The 23399-nt window shown below is 53.7% G+C and overlaps 1 protein-coding gene across 1 annotated transcript in view; it reads left to right on the top strand.

Annotated features, from left to right (window-relative positions):
• The window catches only part of Nphp4 (nephrocystin 4), a 100810-nt gene that overhangs the window by 32248 nt on the left and 45163 nt on the right, over window positions 1-23399 (top strand). The window contains exons 10-11 of the mRNA XM_026386062.2: window positions 9604-9786; window positions 13105-13243. Of these exons, the coding sequence (XP_026241847.2) occupies window positions 9604-9786; window positions 13105-13243 (322 nt within the window). The remainder of the gene's footprint in view (window positions 1-9603; window positions 9787-13104; window positions 13244-23399) is intronic.

Here is a 23399-nt window from a genome sequence, read left to right as displayed (position 1 = left end):
TGGTGGTCGCTGGCCTCCCTCAGCTTGTGGCTACATTGGTGCAGGAAGGACCTGAAGGACAGTCTTCAGGGGGCTGTTGTCTGGACTCCCCGCTTCATCTCTGCGTTGCCTTCCCCTCTACCTCCGTTCTCTTGCTTCTCTTGGGAGGACAGTTGTGATGTCCAGGTCTCCAGATGACCTGGGATAATGTCTCCTTCTCAAGGGCCTGGTCACACCTGAAATGACTTTTTTCCTTAGAAGTTGCAATTTATCCGTCCCAGGGACAAGACCCTCACGTCTTTAAGGGCTGTTGTGGGGCCTGTGAGAGCCATAGGTTGGTCTTGCCCATTGGTGACTCATCTGCATGGCCTATTGTGGGAGGTGGTGTCTGGCCTCGTCCCTGGCAGGTGGGTGGACCCTCACCTGTGAGGGTGACCTTGTGCTGCTGTGTTGTAGGTGGTACTTCCTGCCCTTCCCGGGAGTCCCTGGAGATGTGTCTGTTTCCCTGGGTGGGCTCTGTGGAGCCTGCGAGCATCCCACCGCCCACCTTCCTGCCGTCGTGGTTTGCTCTGTGGGAAGTGGTGCTTCCCGACAGCTGTGATTCACATCCCCCAGAGATCGGGCTTTGGTTCTTGTTGGTGTGCTTGTAGCCGCTGGTCACCTTCCTCTGTAGGGTCCCACCGTCCACCCGTCTGTGTGGGCTGCTCTCTCCTACCATGGAGCAGGGAGGCGGCGACTTCCGTGCACTTTGGGTGCACACCCTTCATCAGAGGCGTGTTCGTGAGTGTCTTTGCAGTCTGTGGCCTTATTGTTTTCTTAACATTGTGCTTGTTTAAAATGGCTAAGGAAGACTTTATTTCTTTAAAGATCTTTTATTTGGAAATAATGTCAAACTTACAGGTATTTGCAAAACCACGGAGGGCTTTGGTTCATCCTCGAAGCTCCTGTCCCTGTAGTGTGACTTTCTGTGTTCGCTCCTGTGCTCTGGCCCTCCTCCTGCAGGTGGTGTGCACGTGTGTGCGTGTGTTACATACATGCTTTTCCTGACCCACGCGAGGGCGTGCTGTGGACGCCGTGGCCCTGACCCCGGGAGCCCAGTGATTGCACCTGGAGGCTGGGGTCTGGCCTTTCGACGCTGTGCTGCTGTCACCAGCTGGTGCTTTGGTCCGTCTGGTCGTTGGTCAGCCCTTGACAGCCCTCTCCTCCAGGAGTGGTTAGGGTCACGGGCTGTGTCCAGCGTCCTTATCTCTTGGCCTCCTTTAATCTGGGGCAGTTCTTCCATTTTCTTGCCTTTATGATGCATTTTTAACGTGCAGTCTTCCTCCTTGTGAAACTTCCAGAGAATGGTTCTATTTTGCCTCTACTGCTTCCCCACAGTGGAGTCAGCTATAGCTTTCTGGGAGAGTGTGGAGTGAGGTCGTCCCTCTCAGGGCCATGCCTGGGGGCTCACGCTGTCCACCTGCTGTCCATCTGAGGTCCCACAGGGCCTTGTTGCTTTTTCTCCTAGTGAGTGGTCTTGGTGACCTCTGGGACCAAGATGCCTGCCTTCATGTGGGTGTCCCCCGGGTCCTCCCTGATGCCTGGTGCAGACAGAGCACCTCCTGCGTGCCTGCGCACATGGGCCTCTTCTAGCAGGGCCTCCCTGGCTCTGCTGATGGACCGACGCCGGTCCACTGGGTGCTGTGGGTGTGGACGTTCTGTGCCTGGGTATCCTGGTGCTCAGGTTGTTCCAGGCTTGGCCGGATGGAGTCCCTCAGGCTGGCCTGTGTCTGTGTGGCCGCCTCTGTGAGTTGGACACTTTCGGGCATCTTCCCTATTCCAGCCCTGGCCCTGGCTTTCCTGTGAGGAGCCGTGGTTTCCGTGCTCTATTTTAAAAGAACCTCATTTTTATAAGTTTTAGGTTTACAGAACAACGTGAGGATAGTGTGGAGAGTCCCCACGTGCCCCACACCCAGCTTCCCTGCTGTCAGTGTTATCACATGGGACATTCGCCGTGACTCACCGACCAGTACGGGTACGTTGTTACCTGCTGCCCTTTTCCGGGATCTCCAGGATGTCCCCTGCAGCTAACTGTCACGTCTCCTTGAGCTCCAGGAGACAGAGTTTCTTAGACCTTCCTTGTCTTTGATGAGCCCTGGTTCTATTTATTTGTTTTTATTTTTATTTTTGTGGTATTGGGAATTGAACCCAGGGGTGCTTAACCACGGAGCCACATCCCCAGGCTTTTTGGTATTTTATTTTGAGACAGGGTCTTTGCTTAGGGCCTTGCTAAGTTGCTGAGGCTGTGTTTGAACTTGGGATCCTCCTGCTTTGGCCTCCTGCGTCACTGGGATTATAGTTGTCGGCGTGTGCCACGGTGCCTGGCTCTGTGGTTCTTTTTAAAGGGGAACATGTGAGAGATCTTGATTCGGTGCCGGTTCCGTGGACAGAGCTAGGAAATTTGACACGTGAACTCAGACACCTCCTCACACATCGTAGGCGTGTGAGTGAGCAGGTCATCCCTATGCTGAAGCATACGCACTCTTACACACTTCCCCACACACACTTACAGGTTCTTGCTGGCCGTTGACTCTGGTCCCTTCTAGGCCTTTGTCTTGCTGCGCCCAGTGCTGTCTGCACCTGCCCTTTACCTGGTCCTGGAGCACCAGAGTGGAGGATTGTGCAGCCATCCCCTGTCCTGAGCCCATGTGTGTGGCCCGTGGCGTGTCCCCACGTCTCTGGGTTTGTCCCAGGTGTGGGGAAGTTGCTCGTCTGAGTTGCACTGGGCCTTCTGTTGTTGGCTTTCAGTTTAGTCATATCCCCTTCCCTTCCTCATTGATGGGGTTCTGCCTTTTGAGTGTCCGGAGCACTGATGTGTTCAGAATTCTCCAAAAGGCACGTGGGCCAGCATCTCACTCTTTTGAGTCTTTTCCACCCTATGGCCCCAGCTCTCGGGGGCAGCCAACTTGGTGTTTCCTGGCTCTTCTTTCCTGGGCTGCCTTTTGTGGATGTAACTGGAGGCTTGTGTTTTCTCAGGCTCCCTGGCGTGCAAGGGCCAGCAGGCTGCCTGTGTGTGTCTGTGTTGCTGTGGTGCACTCCTGGGAGTGGCAGTGGGCTTCTGCGTCCTTGTTCTGGCTGCATAGTACTCTGTCCTGTGTCCAGGCTGCTGTGCCCTGGGCCCAGGTGCTGCACCTGGGTGTTCAGGTGGGCCCCCGTGTGCAGCTGTGTCAGCAGGGGGAGCACTTTTGCATCGAGAGAGGTGCATCTTGGGGGCTGAAAAGAGCCCGCCAGGCTCAGGCGATGCACGTTTTGCTGCACACAGAGATCCCCTCTGTAGGGCTGGGTCCTGCTCAGTTCCCATGACCATGGGTGATGCCCTGGTCGGGGTGCTCCACAGCACGGTCAGCGCTGCAGCATGGTTCTGAGTTCTGCTGAGGGGTGGAACCACAGTTGGTGTCTCTCCAATGATGAGTGGCCTGGACGTGTTCCCACCTGTTGAGAGTGGCCTGTTCCTGCTCCTGGCTGTTTTATAGAGTGTCTCTTGGTCTCTGCATTAGGAGTATCTGCTCTTTACCTGTGATAAGGTGTTTTCTTGCAGTTTTGTTGACCTTCCCCACTTCTTGCCATGTAAACATCAAATTTTTTTTTTATGTGTGGTACTGGGGATGGGACCCAGGGCCTTGTGCACGTGTTAGGCAGGTGCTCTGCCGCTGAGCGACACACCGGCCCTAAGACATTGTCCACGTCAGCTTTCGGTCTTGCAGCCCTCCTTATTCCCAGGTGGAGGACCCTCGCACCCCTTGCTCCCCAGGTGCAGCTGGCTTGGGCGCCCCCCCCCCCTTCCAGTGGCACCACTGGCTCCCCACACTCGGGATGGTCCTTGTCACACGCTCAGCTGTGTGTCGTCGTCCCCCTTGGTCCTGTCTATTTCCAGGTGCCATGGGCTCTAGTTTGGAGGCTGCTGTATCCTCAGGCCTGGCTGAGTGAGTGTGGCCTAGCGGCTCTGCCTGTCCCTCGTTCTCTGGTGATTCTCGCATATTCCTTTCTCCAGAGGAGCTTTTGCAGCAGGGGCGCGATGATGCTGACCTTCTGCTGACCTTCTGCTGAGGCTCTCGTGAATTTGCAGAGGAACTTAGAGAGGGTTTGCATTTAAGGATGTTGGGCCGTCTTGGCCAAGAACGCACCTCTTTGGTGCATTCACGTCTGTTCTGGTGCCTTCTGAAGAGCTTCTTCTGGTTTTGAAAGTGGATGGCATGCTTCACGCCACAGTGAGTCCCTGTGCAGCCGCAGGGAGTGGGCGTTCCTTTCCCTCTGCCCTCTGACCCACCGCCGTGTTGGCATTGTCCTCGTGGGTGGTCATCAGTGTTTTAAAACCGGACTAGCACTATGCAGAACTCTCACTGCGCGGCACCCACTTTTTGGATGAAGTTTGACTTTTGAGGTATTAAGGGTGCACATGCAGTTGTAAGCAATGAAGCAGAGCAGGCCTGTGTCCTGGTGGCCCAGCGCTAGTACTGACCTTGATGAGCGCATATTCTGGTCTCAGGTCCTGCTGGTCAGCATGGTCCTTCCTGGCTGGTGTCCTCTGCGCCCTCCCCAGGAACTCTGCCTGTCGCAGGACATTCTTCTGCCCTGCCTCTGCCAGGCCCTCTGCCTGTGTGGGCCTCTCCTCTGCTGCCCTGGCTGGGTGCAGGGGTGGGGGCTGTGGACAGCTCTGCTTGCTCAGCTGACCTCCTTCCCAGCTGGTGACCCTAAGACAGAGGGCCACTTCCCCTAAGGTCTTTGGAGGTAGCTCACTGAGAGTCCCTTTCCTGGAGTAGTCACTGGCACAGAGGATGGAGTTCTGTTGCCCTACTGTGTGGCCCAGGAGGCAGTGCTGCTCCAAGCCAGGCTCCAGAGGGTGCAGTGCCCACAGGAGTGGACGTCAGGCCTCACGCCTGAGCCCAGCAGCCAGGGATTTGTAGGACCTGGTTGGGGTGGGGAGGGAGTGAGCAGGACCAGGCAGAGCGCACTCTGCAGGGCAAGCAGAGACAGGCCCCGTGGTGTCCCTTTGTGGCCTCTGGCTGACTCTGTCCCTCTGTGTCAGAGGCTGTGGGCCCGTTCACCTCCCAGGCTGCGTCCCCTACTCAGTGCCAGTGTAGCTTCTGTCAGTCATTGTGGGTGTGACAGTGTGTTGAAAAGAGGCCACGTTTTGCCAACCCTTTGGCATGAAGAGCCGCCCCAGGGTGCAGAGCTTTCTTTCCTTGAGCAAGTTCATAACTAAAAAGGCTGCCGTGCCCTGCTGAGAGAACTGGAACTGTTGCCTGTTAAGTGATGGCTGTGCCTTCACACAACTCTGCAAGTACCGTGCCACACAGGAGACCAAGTGACATCAGCTCTGGGCTGTCGGGTCTCCTTTTCTGCGGAGGATGGCGTGAAGGACCTTAGCCAGAAGCAGCTGCCACGTTTACGCACCTCTGACTTGGATGCGGTTGTCCCTTGACCTGCTGGTGCCTGTCCCATGGCCTCTGCTGGAGGACCGGCAGGAAAGCAGAGGCCAGGTGCACACGCACCACCTCTCTCCCTCTGCACACTTCACCTGGGCGGGTTTCGCCTCAGTGGCCAGAATCCCGGTGTCCCTTTTGGAGAATGCTAGAGAACAAGTTGCCTGAGGAGGTGCTGGGACTCGGCCTCTGTCTGCGAGCTGGGTCCTCCAGCCCTTTGTGCTCCTGCAGGCCCAGCATCCCGCGGTACTGGGCTCTGGGCTCCACCTCCTGCCTCTGCTCCTGGTTTGTGTCCTTGGGTGGGTCTCAGCCATCCTCCGGGTGCGGTTGGTAGCTTTGGGTTACATGGGCTTGTGGGTGCAGAGGGCGGTGCTGATGGTCAGCCTGGACGCCTGTCCTCTTCCACCAAGACCAGGAGCCATTGTTAGCCGGGGTCTGCCGCAGCCTGTCTGCTCCTGGTCTGTTAGGAGCCTGTACGTGGCTCTCTCCTCTTTGTTTTGTCCCCCTTCTGTGGTCTGTGATGCTGGGAACACAGAGACACTTCTGCCCGGCAGTTTTTCTTTTTAACCTGTGTTCAGCCAGGTGCCCTGTGTGCTCAGTCGTCAAGGCTCTGTCCCCCCCGCCTCGGGAAGTGGCCTCAGCAGCTGTGAGTTGAGTGCTGGGTGGGCAGGCCCTCCCCTTTTGCCCAGGCAGGATGCCATGTCCCTTCTGCTCTGCAGTCTCTGTGTGCCCAGCAGGATGGTGCCCAGACTCAGTGGTATGATGACCTGGGCAGCCCTTGCTGGAAATCTAAAGGAAATAAAGCCCATGAAGTGGCATGAAGTTCTAGCCTGTCACCATAGGGGACCATGAGTTCCCTGGGGCTGTCCTACACAGTACCACTGATGGCTGGTGTAGAACCACAGAGTTTATTCTCACAGTTCTGGAGGCTGCAGACTTAAAAGCAGACCCCTGGGCCAGAATTGAGGTACCACAGGTCACTTCCTCCAGAGCTCTGGGCCGGGGCTCCTGGCTCTTGCAGGTTGGTGCTTGGCCTGTTGCCGTGCCACCGTCTCCTCGCTGTCAGCGTGTGGCTCTCTTCCCCAATGCCTCCCTCTGGCTCCCGATCAAGCCTCTCTGCCCTGCTCTTACTGGGACACTTGCCATTGGGTTTAGGGCCAGCCTTGGTACTCAGGGGTGATCTCATCTTGTGATGATTAACTGCATCTGCAGAGACCCTTGTTCCCAGTACAGTCACAGGCACAGGTTCTGGGGATTAGGGAGGACACAGGTCTTTTTGGGAACTACTACTCAGCCCACCCCAGGGACTCCCAAAGGCCAGTGTCTGTGTTCTGTCTGTGGCTTTGCTGGTATTTCTGCTCCATTGGCAAGACCTGGCTCATAACACAGTGTGTGCCTTTGGCATTTTGCATCATGTTTATCACAGTTTAAAGTCCAAATGGGGATGATTCAATGTGTTTTGGACTTTTCTTTTTAGTTTGCATAGATTCAAATCTAAGTTGGGCAGGACAAGAAATGATTTAATCATCTGCGGGCTGTGTTGCTCAGGCTGGGCTGAGGCCCTGGGCTGAAATGACCCTTCTTCCTCAGCCTCCTGTGTGTCACATGCCTGGCTCGCTGACCTAATCCTGACCCCAGAACTCACTGAGAAGAGGAGCCTGTTGAGTACCTGCTGCTGGATGGACCTGGGGCCAGTGGGCGGCAGGGAGGCTCCCAGCTGCAGTGCCTCTGTGGGCCACCTCAGGCTAATCCTTGGCAGGTGCATTGGCTAATCCAGCCCAGGTGTCCCCTCGAGGTCCTAGAGAGTGACAGCAGCCATCTCTTTTTGTTAAACCTATTTAAGGTAAAAATGAAGAAAAATGGGTTCTTACATAGCTGATAGATACCGCGCATGTAGAGATTTGTGTCAGTTGAAAACAAAGAAAAACAAAACCACCCCAAGAAAACCATGAAATTGTAAAATCAGACCTGGGAATCGCCTGTTTTAGGAAGGGAAATGGAAGGAGTTGCGTGGACGCCATGGAAACCTGGTGTGTTCATTTTCATCCTGACATAAACTTCCGTTTTTCAGGTGACCGTTTACCAGAGCAGTTTGGACATCATTGAACCCTGAGAGTGTTGTAGTGACCAGGTTTCCTAATAAGTTTATAGTGATTTTGTTTTAAAAGGCGGTTGATTGACACTAGCTTTGTTGACACCCTGTGGTTGCTCGGGACCCTTTGGTGATCTGCTACTCCACCAGAGGGCCAGACAGATGCTGTTTGAACTTGACAGAGGTTGAGAGTGGCAAGGTCACATGCACTGGCTTCTTGGTTTTCTGACTCTCTGTGATTCCAGGATGTGGGTTTTAACTCCTTCTATCGCCAGGGACTAAAGTCCCCCTGTCCACATTATAGCGGCATGCATGTGACCGTGTTCTGCCTGGCAATCTAAAATGTGGGTCTGGTGAAGGATCAGCCTGGGTCTTGCTGGAGTGGACGGTTCAAGGGCCGGCTGTGTGGGATGAAAGAGTAATAAAACAAGATGCTGGTTCTGGATTTTTTTCTATCATGGATGTAAAGGATTGTTTTAGCTTTTTTGTTGCTGTGACTAAGAGGACCCGGCCAGAACACCTGTCGAGGAGGAGAAGTTTATTTAAGGGCTCACGGTTTTAGTGGTCTCAGTCCATACAGCCAGTTCTATTCTATCATGGTGGAAGAGTGTGGCAGAGGGAAGCAGCTCACATGATCAGGAAGCAGACAGACTCCGCTCTCCAGATACAAAATATACACCCCATAGTCCCGTCCCCAATGAACCATTTTCTCTAGCCACACCCCACCTGCCTCTAGTTACCACTCAGTTAATCACATCAGGGATGAATTCACTGATTAGGTTAAGGATGTAGCCCCGTTATTTCTTCTCTAAACTTTCTTGCATTGTGTCACCTGTGAATTTCTGGGGGACACCTCATGTCCAAACCATAGCAAGGACTTAATAGGACGGGATGTCATTTGGCAAGGAACAGTTAGAAGAGACTGCTTGATCTCCTTGTCTGTGTTCACACTGGCTGGTTCATGAGCCGGGCAGTGGTTTAACCCATACAGGCCTCTGTCCATGCCAGGAATCCAGCCACAGGACTTTTGGCGTGAGTGTGGGATTGCCGTTGGCCCCAGTGCAGTGAGTGCGTCTGCTTACCTAGTGGCCGATGCTTTGCTCACCCCAGCTTCCCTTCCCCACCAAGAGGGGGAGCCCTGTCCCAGGCTGCCCCATGTGTGGCCGTGCCTTGGTTGGGTTCTTGCACTGGCAGTGGTCAAGCTCCTCTGGGGACACCCCAGAGCTCTGGGCCAGGCATCTGGATATGCTCCATCTACCAAGGGAGCCTGCCGCACCCCCAGTCAGAGCCTCAGTTGCTAGCTGGTGCACTCCAAGGCTCATTGCTGGGGCTGTGCCATGTCCCAGCACCCAGTGAAGACCTGGGGCTCAGCTGTATTCTTATTTTTTTAAAAAAATAAATGCATAAAAGTGGGAACTTCAAAGCATTTTGCTGAACCCAGCCCTGAAACCATCTTTGTGAAGGTGACTTTCTGTAAATGTGGTTGCTAACCCTGGAGTTTCCTCAGGGTCCTCATTTCTTTCATCTGACAAAGGACAGAGAAAGTAAAAGAAGCGTCAATTCCTAAAATTGGACCTGACTGACTTCCCAGTTTCATGTCAAGTCACATCTATGAAATGTGCCATTTTAAGCCAAAGCTTTGCTGAAGAACCTGTGTGCGATGGCGGTGGCTTGAGCACGCACGTGCGTCCTGGAGTATTTTTGAGAGTTTTTTTAATCTCTAACACCAAGTGCTGTTTTTGTTTGTTGGATTTGAAGAGAGTCTGGAGAAGTATTGAGTGTTCGCAAACCTGCAGGCAGGTCCTCATGGGATCTTCAAGAGGGAAGTCGGTGTTGCCTCGAGTCAAAGGAGGAGGCTGGCTGGGGGCAGGTCCTGCTCGGGTGGGTGGCGGGCCCCTGGGTGGGCTGGTACTGTGGGTGCTGCATCCGCCTGTGTCGGTCCCTCCTGTGTAGAATGGCGTGGGTGGGCCCGTTGCGTGCTGCACACAGCTTGGAGTGACCCTGCGTGGCAGCACTGGGGCTGACCCGCCAGGCTCCGCTAACCCTGTCGTGGGCCCTTTTCCCCTCCAGGCAGCTGTGGCCTCTTCCTTGTCCAGCTTGGCGTGCATGCGTGCGGTCCGCTGGGCTGTATGGAGCCCAGTGCTGGATGTCCGTGCCGGAAGTGTGACTTTGCCTCTGCAGGGCGGGGTCCTGCACAACCCCTTGCACTGCCTGGTCTATCAGGTGCCCTCAGCCAGCAGGAGCTCTGAAGAGGTAAGCCACTAGGTCGTTTGTACGTGTGATTCTTCTCCATTGAGCTTCTAGCAAGTTCTCTCACTTTTAAAACCAGAAGTTGGCAAATAGCATTGCAGATGTTTCAGGAACAGTATGTTTTCACATTATGGATGCACCCTTAGAAAGACAGAGAGCCAGGGCCATGGCACCTCTGATCCCAGGGGCTCGGGAGGCTGCGGCAGGAGGATGGTGAGTTCAGAGCCAGCCTCACCACTCAGTGAGGCCCTGTCTCTAGGGCTGGGGTGTGGCTCGGTGGTGCCCCTGGGTTCCCCCCACAAGAAAAGACAAAGATGATTGTGAGCCAGAGTCGGGTGTGTACTCAGTGTGGCCAGCTGGGGCTTTCCTGGTGTCCCACTCCTGTGTCTACCTGTGCTCACTGTGCCTCGGGCTGCACTTCTGCGTCTTCCTGATGCCTCTGGCGCTGGTCAGGTCAGACCGGTAGGGACCGAGGGACGCCCACTCTGGCCCTGTGCCAGGTGACTCCTTGTCCTGTTGCTTCGTTCAGTGGACTTGTGTTGAGCAACTGTGGAGACACCAAGAAAAATGTCCCTGACCTCATGGGATTTACAGCTCAGTGGGGTGGCAGGTGTTCATCAGGAAAAACACGGAGCGTGTGAGTGTTCCAGGGTGTCTGGGTGAGTGGGTTGTGGGTGATGTTCCTGGGGTCACTTCACTGTTTATTAGGAAACAAAATGTCATCATGATGATATGTCCTTCCTTCAGTAACTCCTGTTTTTCCAGTTTAAAAAGGACACTTAGATTCTTTTTAAAAGAATATTTATGTCTCCAGAACCTGCCACCTTCAGTTCTTAGCGGGACTTATGCTACTTACCTTTGTTTTTTTAATTACGTGGTTCTGTTGCTGCTGTTCCCAGTGTGTCTGTTTTAGACATTATATGTCAACGTCCAGTCCTGATGGATGGGGACACTAGCTATTGGACACACTCCTGTTCCTTTTTTTTAAAAAAAAATCTTTATTTATTTATTTTTATATGGTGCTGAGAATCGAACCTAGGGTGTCGTGTGCTAGGTGAGCGCTGTACCGCTGAGCCACAACCCCAGCCCCACTCCTGTTCCTCTTAAGAAACACCGCTCGGCCTTGGATTCACATCCGTCTCAGGAAGTGTGCAGCACAGCCCAGCATGGCTGGTCAGAGAGCCAGAGCAGCTGGGAACTGGGAATCACTAGGACAGCACAGAGTGGGGAGCTCGGGGAGCAACTGCAAAGTTGCTGGCCTTGAGCTGCATGTGGTGGTTTGACCCTACACAGCCTGGGGTAGTTTGAGAGCTGACTTGTGGGGTGGACTGCCATCCAGCCCAGCATTGCCCACTGGTAGGAGCACATGCAGATCCGATGGGTGTGGTGCAGGATTAGGGACTTCGGGAGCTGTGCTGATGTGGGAACTGTGGCCCGCAGGAGGCTGGTCACAAACTGTGGCCTGAATGTGCTTTGCCTGAATGGGTTTGCTTCTGCCAAGCAAAAATCGCAAGAGTCCTTTTTTATGGGATGTGGACCAACGTCAGAGTCTGATGGTGTAAGCTTTTAAATGTCCACGGGACAATCTAAAGTTAATTGACACACAGGGAGCCTGGAAAAGCTCCACTTGGGGAACAAGACATTAATAGACATGGTCACGGAGATGACACAGATGTTGGAGTCATCAGACAGACTTTAAAGGAGCCACTGCTACTGAGTGGAGCTTACCCAGAAATGGAATCTCTTTATTTGAAAGTCAATAGAGGTAGTTCACTATAGTACCAACAGTCTAAAGAAGGAAACCGTGTGATCATTGCAATTGATGCAGAAGAAGCACTGGACAGGACTCAGTGCCTGTTTGTCACGAATGCTCAAGCAGCTGGCAGGGGCAGGAGGCGTCCTTGTAGTGGTGAAAAGCTGCACGCTGTTCCCCAGAGTTGGGAGCGAGGGAAGGACACCCACTCCTGCCCAGCCTGCACAGGGAGTTCCAGCCAGCGCAGGTGTCAAGGAAGAAGGCGTTCAGTTCACCAGCGGGGAGGAGACAGCGTCCTGTGTGTGGACAGAGTGTCTGTCCGTGTCCTGGAGTGGCCCCCGAGAGCACGTTGTGAGCATGGAAAGTCGTCCTGTTCTCCTGGACAGGAGCAAGGGGCAGCGGAAGGCCAAGTGTGAAGAGGCCGTTTCTGGAGCCCTCCTCTCCACGAAGTAAACGCAGCAGAAGGTGCTCGCCGCCTCGTGTGCTGAAGACCCAGGACTCGTGCCTTTTGCAGATGCCATTAGTCTCGTTTTGGTTCCACCTGGGTGAAGTCTGAGGAGACTTGCATACCAGGGAGACTCCATGCCCAAACCAGCCTGCAGGGGGGTGAGCGCAGTCGGAGTGCCAGCAGGCTCTTTTTTTGTAGATACAGACAAGCTGATTCTGAAACGTATACAAAAAGACAGACGAATTGGAAGAGTCAAACCGTTTTGAAGATGGGCAATACAGGGGGAGGCAGCTGTGCTGCTGGATTTTAGGACTCCCTGGAAATCGGAGCTGGCGGGGTGGAGCGGCCGGGCCACATTCCCTGCAGCCCTCCTTGACTTCCCATGGAGACCTGGCAGTCCCAGCATGGCTCCTCACGCTTCGCCTCCGCCCAGCACAGGGGTGGCGCCTGTTGGGCCCAGGCGCAGCTTGCGGAGCTTCACCGCGCTGAGTGGGACAGCCCGTCTTGGAAGGGCTGCCGGGTGGTTTTGTTCCCACGAATTTCTCAAGACAGCTGAGCCTGGCTGCTGGAGAAGTTGGCGGGGTGGTCAGGGGGAGGCGGGTCCCACATGACCACCACGCCGCAGCAGCAGCAGCCCCACGAGGGGGAGTGGTCTGGATCCCAGTTGTGCCGCTGGCCGCGTGAACCTGTGCAGGGGTTAAATCCCTAGAGGTAAAAGGTATAAAGCCATTTGTACACATTGTAGAAAAATAACAATATGGTGCTTTATGAAGTGTACTTTTTAATACCTTTATTTGTTCGTATGTGGTGCTGAGGATGGAACCCAGGGCCTCTCATGTACTAGGCGAGCGCTCTACAGCTGAGCCACAACCCCAGCCCATTTATCAAGTATTTTGAACTGACTTCTACTTGGATAAATGGCGTTCTGTGAGGAGGCCTTCCAGGATTCCAGTGCCGCCACTGGTGGTTCTGTGCCCTGGACATCACCTCACATAGGCCAGGAAGGCCTGGCTTTGGCTAACTTTGGTCTTACTGGGGCTTTCTTTTGGGGTGGTGTGCTGCCCCTGGGGGTCATTCCAACAGGAGTGCTGACCAAGCGGCCGCACCTCTCTCCACCCAGGTGAAGCAGCTGGAGTCGGGGACAGTCCAGTTCCAGTTCTCACTGAACCGGGAAGAGCCTCTAGGCACACCCACGGAGCATGCCAACGGCCCCCAGGCAGCGCGGCGGTCCTGCAAGAGGCCTCCCTCGTCCCCTTCAGGTGAGCAGGTGTGGAGAGCTGGTCTTGAAGCCCCAGCGTCCTGCCCTCAGTTCCCAAGCAGGTCCTTAGTCCCACATAGCCGTGGTCAGTTTACAGGATAATTGCTAGAGATGGCTTTATCTGGGTCAGTTGGTTTTTCTTGAGACGGTGGTGGAGCTGGGACCGTGTGATGAAGTGTGGTCTGTGTGACACCTTCCCCTGGCTGTCCTGCAGGCTTGGGGCCACCAGCTCTGTTTTGCCCTGTTAGTGCAGCTGTCCTTCTGCTTCTGGAAACACTGTCTGGGACTTGGGAATTGGTGCTGTCAGGACGGGCGTAACGAGGGGAGTCACGGCGAGGCGTGAGCAGCAAGGGCCCCCCCGGAGGTGAGGCTTTGTTGTGGGTGGAGGAGTAGTGAGGGCGTCAGCTCAGCCTTGGTTGGCTCAGCGTCTGCTTGGCAGGGACCCTGTGCTTGGGCCTCTTATTTGAAATAAGCTCTGCTGAGAGTTGTCCTGTGGTGAAGCGCAGTGGCGTTGAGAGGGAGTCTCAGAGGCCACTGGAGTGGGTGCTGGACCTTGGCCCGGCTTTGGAGCTCTTGCTGGCCGAAGGAGCCTTTGCCTCTCTTTTCTTTCCTTCTCCTGGTTTCAGATGGAAAGATCACACAGAGCAGCTTGTGAACCCCCGCGGTGGAGCATGCGTCCCCATCCTCCTGCAGGCTCTCTGCAGCCAGTGGGGCCCAGGCACCCAAGTGCCCGGAGGACACTCCCTGTCTCTTGGCCTGGGTTCCTGTCTTGGCACACAGGTGCTCTTGATTCTGTCACTTGGGAAGGGTTTTCTTTAGGGGTGGAGATGGTGGCTGGCAGCAGCTGGTCTTGCTGGATTTCGTCTTCTGCTCGGTGGGCAGCTCAGCTGTTTCTTTGGCCTAGACCTGGATGTACTGGCCTCTGATTTCATGGTCTTCTTCTGGGTTTTATGAGACTCGTATAAATATTCAGGTCCCCAAACTTAAGTTGATCACTTGGCGACCGACCGCAGTGTGCACATTTCCCTCTTTCCACAGAAGCAGTGCTTTCGAAGCTTTGCTTTGTTCTTCCTGTTTTTGAGTTTTGTTCCCTGCAGCTTATTGTCGGGATTCAGCTCACGGCCACGAGCTCACGAGCGGTCCCACCTCGCCTCGGTGGTGTCCGCTGTGGCGGAGGCAGTCCTGCGTTCCATTGGAGTCGCTCAGGATGAGTTCCCGTTTCATTTGAATGATGGTTCTAGCTTTTTGAATGTCTTTGTTGGCTAATTCTAAAATCTTCGACAGATCGCTGTGATTTGTTTTGATGGGTGTGTGGCAGCTGCAGGTCTGTGGGGCTCCATGTGCTGGTGCAACACACTCACAGCGTCAGTGTTCAGGTGGGGCAGAGGGCACGCCCGTCACGGCCAGCTTAGCATTCTTGTGGTTGGAACATGGAAAACCTTCCTTCTCGCTGTTGCGACATGGCCTTCTTTTTACTGAGCCTGCCCTACTGTGCTCACTGTTAACTGAGTCGCCCTACTGTGTGAGGGAACTGGAACCCCAGCCTCCTATCTCACTGAGGCTTCCTTCCTGTCACCCGACTCCTGCCCTAGCCTCTGTAACCTGGGTCAGTTTGGATGGGTTGGTTTTTGTCCTGATTTGGGTTGTATTTTCCTGCCTCTGTGCACATTTGATAATTTCTGAGTGGAGTCCAGATATTGGAGATTTTCTCTTGTTAGGTGTTGGATATTTTGTATTTGATAAATATTCTTAAACTTTGGGAAGGGATAGCTCTTTTCTGGTTTTGCTCCTAAAATTTGTTAGCTGGGACCAGATCAGCATTAGTCCAGGGCTGATCATTCCCCCTGAGAAGAAAGGTCTACCCCTGGCTGGGGACTGTCGGCCCTGTTTGGCCCTGGGGACCCCAGAGCTGCTCCCTGTACCCCTGTCTGGTCATTCTTGTCCTGACCAGCGTGCTCTGAGTGCGAGCAGGTGTCTCTGGAAATCCAAGAGCCCACTGCACACCCACCCGCGGGCCTCCTTGGTCTTCAGGACTGAGCTCTCTCTTCTCAAGGGCCCCCTGTGCTTTGACTGGGCCCCCCACCCTGACCTGCCAGCTGACCAGGCCCAGGCAGGGGTAGTCACAGGGTTCCCTTGTTTCCTGCCCTCAGGATTGTTCTTCCTCTATCGCCTGAGGTCCAGGTCTGCAAGACCATTGTTTGACATATTTTGTCTATATTTAAAAAAATGTGTTTCAGATAGGGAGAGTCTGGTCACCATTGCCCCACCTGCCTGGAACAGAAGTCTCAGGCCCTGAACTTGCATCCAGGCTGAGGCCAGCGGCTTTGGAACATTCCAGGCCACAGAGTCACGGCCAGGCGTGTTTCCACGGCTCTCGAGTCCAGGTTTATGCTTCCTGCCCACGGTGGATTGCCCCCGTGTGCTACACTTATTTGCTTTTGAGTCTGTTCTGTTTTAAACTAAAAACTCATGGTGAAGAAAGCCAAGGCAGTTTTGGAGAAGAGGGGCTTTGTCCTCCTTGGTTTGCTGGTGGACAGTATGACGTGGATGCAGAGAGAGGTGAACAGACATGGGGGGTGAGTGTCCTTTTGCTGCTGTGACAGATTTCCACAGGTGACTTGAAACAGTGCAGCCTTATCATTGTGTGGCTCTAGAACAGAGTCCAGAGTGGGTCTTGGGCTCAAATCCAGGCGTCAGCAGGACAGGCTCCTGGAGGTGGTGGGGGGAGCCTTTCCTCGCCCTCTAGAGGCTGGAGGTGCCTGTGTCGCGCTGCCCTCCTCCATCTGCAGGGGGGCAGCTGGCCTCTTCAGGCCCCCCTTGACTCTGACCCTATGGCCTTCTTTTACTTAACAAGGACAGTTGTGGTGCACTGGGCCTGCCCACCATCCAGCACAGTCTCCCCACCCCAGTCGGCTGATCAGCAGCCTTACTCCCCTTGACAGTGCACAGGACACAGTGGTAGGCGTGGGTGTTAAGACGTGGACGTCCTGGGCGTGGGGAGCACTTAACTCTGCCCACCAAAAGGAGGACAGATGGAATAGCCAATAAATGGTGCGGCTTGATTAGCTGTCCATGTGGAAAACAAAATTCAATCCAAACTTCATTACAGTACAAAAATAAATTCCAGATGGAATAAAAAACAGAACTTTAGAAATTTCAGAAAAAGTTAGAATTAGAAGATTAGAATTAAAAGAATTAAAAATCAAAATTAGAAGAAAGATCGTTAAAAAGCTTTTCTCTATGTCAGGTGTGGTGGCATATGCCTGTCATTCCAGTGGCTTGGGAGGCTGGGGCAGGAGGATTGTGAGTTCAAAGTCAGCCTCAGCAACTTAGCAAGACCCTGTCTCTAAATAAAATGTAAAAAAGGGCTGGGGATGTGGCTCAGTGGTTAAGCACCCCTGGTACAATCCCTGGCACCAAAAAAAAAAAAAATTCCTCTAAATCAATAAGATACAGATAAATAAAAATAAAATAGAAGACATGAGGAGGAAATTCTTGGAGAAGAAATCAGGGTGACTGATACACGTCTGGAAGATGCTCAGTTTTACTAGAGATTGGAGAATGCAAGGTAAAACAAGAAATCGTTTCTCCTCTGTGGAAAGTCCAGCTGTCTGATAGCGTGAGGTCAGCAGGGATGTGGTTAGGAGGGGCTCTCACCACCCAGGGGGATGAGGCGCACAGGCTGCTTCCTGGAGCAGCTTCAGGAAGTTGAGCTGACAACCACGACACCTTCCCAGGTGTCTGTTAGAACAGAGAGTTCCTGTGGGACGGAGCGGGGTCAAGGAGGCTTGTGACACTTTTTAGTAGTCAGGAATTCAAAAACACTGCCTGCTTCGCAGCTGGGGAGCAGCAGGCCATGGCCTCTGCACTCCAGGTAGGCGAAGGGAGCTCTTCTCACACCGCGGTCAACCTGTAGCACATTGTGCTGGACGCAAACAGCAGGTCCTGGAAGGAGAGGCTGGGCCGTCAGGCATGCCACTCGCCTCCTGCCTGATGCTCCACTCTGTCCTCAGTCCTCAGCTGTAAAATGGGAGGGGTTAATGGTAAAAATATGAAGAACGAAGCTTGAAGACTCTGAGGACAGAATTGGGAATGCTTTAGTGACTTCCAGGGTGGGAGGCTTCCACCAGCCACAGAGAGGATCGAAATGTGACAGCATCAAGATAGGAAAACCCTTTCCTACGGAGCAGACTCCACAAAGAAAGTGAGAAGGCAGATCTCTGCCCGGAAGAGGTTGCAAAGCATACACCACTGAGTTAGTCCGCGACTCAGCCCTGGAGGTGCTTCTCTAAGCCAGGCCTGGGTGAGCAACAGGGAGCAGAAGTGGGCCCAGAGCACGGGAAACAGGGTCGGGCCTGGCGGGGCAGGGGCTGTCCTTAGTATCACCATGCCCTTGCTGTTGCCAGCCTTCTGGTTGGCACCATCAGTGGGCAGTGACCACCTGCCTGGACCCCTTTTGACCAAGGGTTTGCTGAAACAGAGACTGAGTCTTGCTGGAAGCCAGGCAGCCAGCAGGACGCCTCTCCAAGGAGCTTCTCCTCACCTGGTCGGTTCTCCCTGGCTGCCGCCCTCCCTCTCCCCGTCCACTCAGCGAGTGCCGACTCGGTCTGTGAGCTCAGGTGCTCTGAGAGGCTGTGTGCAAGCCATCCAGCCACCACGTGTATTAGGAGGTGCAGGGATCGTGGGCGAGGGGGTGCAGGGTGGGGTCAGGGAGTACATGGAGGTGTTGCACCTTCTGCTGAGTCTTGCTGTGAACTTAAAACTGCTCAAAAAATAGTCTATTAGAAAAACAAAGGATGAGGAAGGCTGGAGGGGTAGAGAGTGACTGGTCTGTCATCCTTAATTCGATTAACGTGTGTTCAGGATTTCTGCTTCTAGAACTGAGGCTCACCCGTGGCCAAGGCCAGCGGTTTGTTTTCCGTAGAGGCCACCTAGTAACTACTTTAGGCTTCGCGGGCCAGGCGGTCTCTCCTCAGCTGCTGGACTCTGCTGGTGTGCCCCAAAGCCATCAGATGACAGAAGACAACGGGCATGGCTGTGTTCCAGCAGAACTTCGTTTTCACTCCCAGTCTGACCTGGGCCTGCAGGTGCGAGTCTTAGCTTTCCTTCCTCTTTCTTCATCGGGAGGCAGCTTCCCATCTTTTCCTGCTTTAAAGTAGTTCCAACAGGAGGCAGACCTGCTGCTGGGAGGTCGGGGAGACGCCTCTGCCCCCCGGAACCTGATGCCTTTTGAAGGTTTTTTTTTTTTTTTTTAATTTGGTTTTTAGTTGTAGTTGGGCACAATACCTTTATTTTATTTACTGGTTTTAATGTGGTGCTGAGGATCGAACCCAGGGCCTTGCATGTGGTGGGCGAGTGCTCTACTGCTGAGCCACAACCCCAGCCCTTGCAGGGTTTTTGATGACCATTTACATTTCTTCTTAAGAGTATTGATCTGTTTTGGTTTCCTCCTGTCTGGAGCTGACTTGGAGCAATGCAGCCATTGCTGATCTCACCTGGTATAGAGCTGCTGGGATAAAGTTGCCCTCACTTCTAGAATTCTGACTTGAGACTGTGACGAGACTCCTTTCTGGTGTCCTCCTGACACTGGGCCCTTCCCAGACGTCATTAGTTTCTTAAAGAACTAGCACTCGGTTTTACTGATTGGTTCCTTTAAGTTTCTGTTTTTATCCTTATTTCTAATCAATTCAGTTTTAATTTTATGTGCCTCTATATTAATTCCATCCTTTCAGTTTCTTCAAGTTTTTAGAAAATTGAAAGCTTAATTATTTCTCATCCTTCCCATCCACTTTTTTTTTTGTGTGTGTGTGTGCTGAGGATTGAACCTAGGGCCTTGTGCAGGTGAGGCAAGCACTCCACCAATTGAGCGATTTCCCTATCCCCCCATCTATCATGTTTAATAGTAAAAGTTCTTTTAAGCTTTCTTTCCAAGTAGAGTTTGGGCCCCCATTTTATAGTTTTGTTTTTTGTTTTTTGCTATTTTTTTTTTTTTGGTGCGGGGGTTGGAGCCCAGGGCCTCATGCATGGTAAGCATGTGCTGTACCACTGAGCTGCATGCCAGCCCTGTTTGCTTTCAGAATTTGGGAGTGTTTTAAATATCCCCACATTAAAAAACATATGTATCTATTAAACCCTTCTTGCCTTTTCTTATGGAAACTTCTGGTCTTTGAAGCTCAGCTCGAGGGTCTTGTCTGTGACAGAGCTTTTTCTCTAGCATCCCATGGCCTTTGGAGATACCACTGTTTATTTTTTATAATAGCATGTTGTCTGCTATTTTTGGACTACGTTAGTCAGGTTTGCTTGGTAACAAATAATCCCCAAATCTGGGGTTTAAAACGAAAGGCTTTATCTTTTACTATGTGCTGGTTGCAGTTGGAGGTGGCTCTGCTTGTCATGGACCTACATGGCAGTTGCCATCTTGAGTATTGCTGTTCACCAGCCAGACAGAAAGGGAGGCCTTGAAAGGACCTTGTTCCATCAGCGAGGATGGTGGCCCAGAAGTGACACTTGCTCTCCCCCCACCTTGTTGGCTGCACGTAGCCATAGGCCCACCCAGGCTCAGGGGACTGGGAAGCCTCTCTCATGCACAGAGGAGACGAGAGGCAGGTGTCTGTGCAGCCTGGACTGCCGTGGTGCATCTCCCCGTGGGCTGTCTTGTTACTTTGCATTACCCAGTGGAATCCTGGCCACCGTGCGGCATGGAGAGAGGCGTCTGATCAGAACTCCTGTGTGTGCTAGGGTAGTTTAACTCAGAAGGAACAGGAGAGGCGTCCTTGGCCATCCCTTGACAGGAAGCTCAGAGGCAGAGCTGATGTCAGGCACGGCTGGGTCCTCACAGTCACGTGCTGTCCTCCTCCGGCCCTTCAGCTCTCCTTCCTTAGACGTGGCTTCTTTCTCCGTGGTGACCCCGGAGCTCCAGGGCTCTCCCTGGGCTTAGGGCTTCCAGCAGAGCACTTGTTTTGTCCAGTTGTTCCCGTAGAGTCCTGAGACAGAGCCCCTCATTCTGCAGTGTCACCTGCCTGCACGCTGTAAAGACCAATGGAGACCTGGCTGGGGACGAAGGTCCTGTGTCACATGTTGCTTGTGGTGTGGAGGTTGGGCCTGTCCCTTATTGTGTGGTCAAGGGCTGGAGGGTGATTCCCCAAAGGAAAGCCATCAGGAGAGGGCATGGGTTTGGGCAGAGTAAAGCTGGCAGGGGCTGGTGGCCCTGTGGAAGATGTCCCCATCCTGGGCCCTTCCCGACATTGCTGCACTGCTGGGTTGCCCAGCATGCAAAGTTGTTAAATGAGTGGGTCCTCGAGTTCTGCCTGTCTTCCCACAGGAGAGGCGTCCTTGGCCATCCCTTGACAGGAAGCTCAGAGGCAGAGCTGATGTCAGGCACGGCTGGATCCTCACACTCACGTGCTGTCCCCGAGACGATGCTGCTGTTCTGTCCTTCACAGAGCCAGGGAGCAGCGGCCTGTCCTCCAGCAGCCCTCTAGACCTGGGCGGGGAGTAGCCTCAGGGCTCAAGCAGTGCTGTGGGGCCAGGGGAGAGGCCTCAGGATGGCCCCCACAGAGTGGCCCCCACAGAGCGGCTTGCAGTTCATCCCCATGCTGGTGGCCAGAGGGGAGAGTTATTCTCCTGGGCACGTGGGGCAGCAGTGAGACTGCCTGAGATGCAGAGCCACTGGGTGCGCACCTCTAGGTCCTTACCTAGAGATTTATCATCACGTCCTCTGCAGAGAGGTGTCGGCTTTGGTTACTGGAAGGGTCAGAAATGGAGCCGCTGTGCAGATGAACCACAGTAGCACCATGTGTGCTTCAGCTGCGGTGGGACTTGCTGATCCACACGGATGGAACCTGATTTAATTTGGCTTCTTTAATTTGGATTTATTGCTGCCTTCGTGTTGTGTTAATATGATCGCCTCCAGCTCAGGTTCCAGGCATTTGAAGACATTGCCTCCCAAGACCCATCTAAGAGGCTCAAACAGCCACGAGTGCTTAACTGATGATGGAAACTTTCCTACTTCAATATTTTACCAACTTGTACGGCTCCTCTGGAAGTCTTAACGATATGTGGCTGTCACTTTAAGTGAGGTACTTTGGCTTTCCGTTATGAATAATCCTTTTTATTTTTCCTATAAAATTGCCAGGGAGCAGAGGTCTATTCATCACCTACAGGGAGAGAGTGTGCACAGAGCCACTAGAGGGCACTCCGTCGTTATGTTTTATAAACTTGAGAATTTCCTTGACCCATATTTTGCTTTTGCATGTTCCAGGGGTACCAGAATTTTGGATCATTTGCTTTAGAGCTTTGAAAAGAGCCCTGTAGCAGGGGCTGTTAGACATGGGCAGCTGCCGTGTATCCTGGGACACGTGGAATTGCCCTTGTGCCCCAGCCTGCCTGCCGTGCTGTTCCTGGTGGAATGTCCTCTCCGACAGGCAGCGCTGACCCCAGTTCAGGGGAGTCCAGTCAGTCACACAGCGGCAGGAGAGTGACAGCCGCCCTTGGTCACTGGGCATGTGCGTGAGGTTGCTGAAGAACAGCAGGGTGTGGTTCAGGGCGGGTGTGGCTTTGGTGAGGGCCGTGATGTTTTTGACACTGACCCCGAAGGTGGCCTGGGTGCAGGGCTCTGGCAGGCTGTGGAACATCCCCTGTCCACCTGGGTCTAGTCCACCAAGATGGGGCACGCTGTCCCCTGGCTCCCTGTGGTCTGTGTGCGCTCAGCAGGGAGACCCACGCCATTGCCACGTCTCCCTTTATCTCTTCTTGGATTTTCCCCATTTCCCATTCCTGCGATCAGAGTCTGAGGAAGAATGACTTTTTATCTAGAAGTAGGGGCAAAGCCCTTTAGTTGGGGGACTGCTAAAGATGGATTCATCCTTATTTTAAAAAAAATTATTTTTTAGTTTTAGGTGGACACAATATCTTTATTTTCTTTTACGTGGTGCTGAGGATCGAACCCAGTGCCTCACGCATGCCAGGTGAGCACGCTATCACTTGAGCCACATCCCGAGCCCCCATCCTTATTTTTACAGTCTGGTGGCTGGAAACTGCTCTTGGGCATCTTTCTCTAGATCCCAGAGATGGGTCTGGGACAGTGGTGCCTCCCCCACACCCTGCTGTGTGGCCATAGGCTCCTCTGCTGCCCAGGTGGCCTTTCCTTGGCTTGGCAGGGGCTGCTGTGAGCTGCTAGGCAGCAGCCTCCTGGGGTTGCCCCTTCCCACTCCTCCTTCAGGATCTTGCTCTCCCCTGGGGTACCTGGCCCTTTAGTCACCTGAGGGTACTGGGCAGTTGTTCTGCAAACTGAATGTTCTCCTCCGTCAGGTCCCTGGCCCGCCTGCTGCGGTCTCTATCCCTCAGCTGCAGGTGTCTCAGGAAGGCAGCTTGGATTTGTGGGTAAAGAGTCCAGTGAGGCCCCCTACCCAATGAGGCCCTTGGGAAGATGCCCAGGGGACCATACCCACGTCTCCAGAACGGGCGCCTCTGCCTCCACAGTTTCCTGGGACGCCAGAGGCTGCCCCCCGGTCCTCTTAGCTGTTGGTCTTTGTGTCTTGCTGTGGCTGTGCAAGGCAGGCAGGTGATCAGTGAGCGTAGGAGGTAGAGGTGGGAAAGCACTCTCCTTCCTTTGCCTTATTTCTGTTTTAACTTTTTTTTGGTGTGTGTTAATTTGCATACGAAGAAGGGTCCAGCTAGAGAGGACAGATGGTCACTCAGTAGCTCCCTAGTTCAGGAGACAGAAACCAAGCCCCTCTCCCCTGGTCCCCCTCCTGTGGTTAACCTGGGAATGAGGGGGTTGCGGGGGCTCACCTTGTGCGCCAGTCCTGGTCCCTGTGTGCTGCTAGTGGAGCCACCTGCTGGAGGAGCGGAGCCCTGCACCGGCTTGCTTCCTGTGGGACTGCGGTGAGCGGGGCTGATGGGCATGGCTGGAGAGACCTCTGGCTGTGCTTCTCATGTGGCTGTACTGAGCAGCAGAGTTCTTTACTGTTCTCTGTCCAACATGCATCATCAGGACCACCTCTGTTGAGGACAGGCCAGGGTACAGGGGCTCAGGTACCTTGGGAGTTCTCGCCGCCTGGAATTTAGTATGGTGTCATGGTGTAGCCTTTGCCATTCTGTTCATCCACAGTGCTGTCGGAGAACACCGACGAGGAGCGCTCCTTTCTGGAGCAGAA

The sequence above is a fragment of the Urocitellus parryii genome, chromosome 11 (genome assembly GCF_045843805.1).
Source record: "Urocitellus parryii isolate mUroPar1 chromosome 11, mUroPar1.hap1, whole genome shotgun sequence".
Taxonomy (NCBI): Eukaryota; Metazoa; Chordata; class Mammalia; order Rodentia; family Sciuridae; genus Urocitellus; species Urocitellus parryii.
This window is presented reverse-complemented; position numbering and strand designations above follow the sequence as displayed.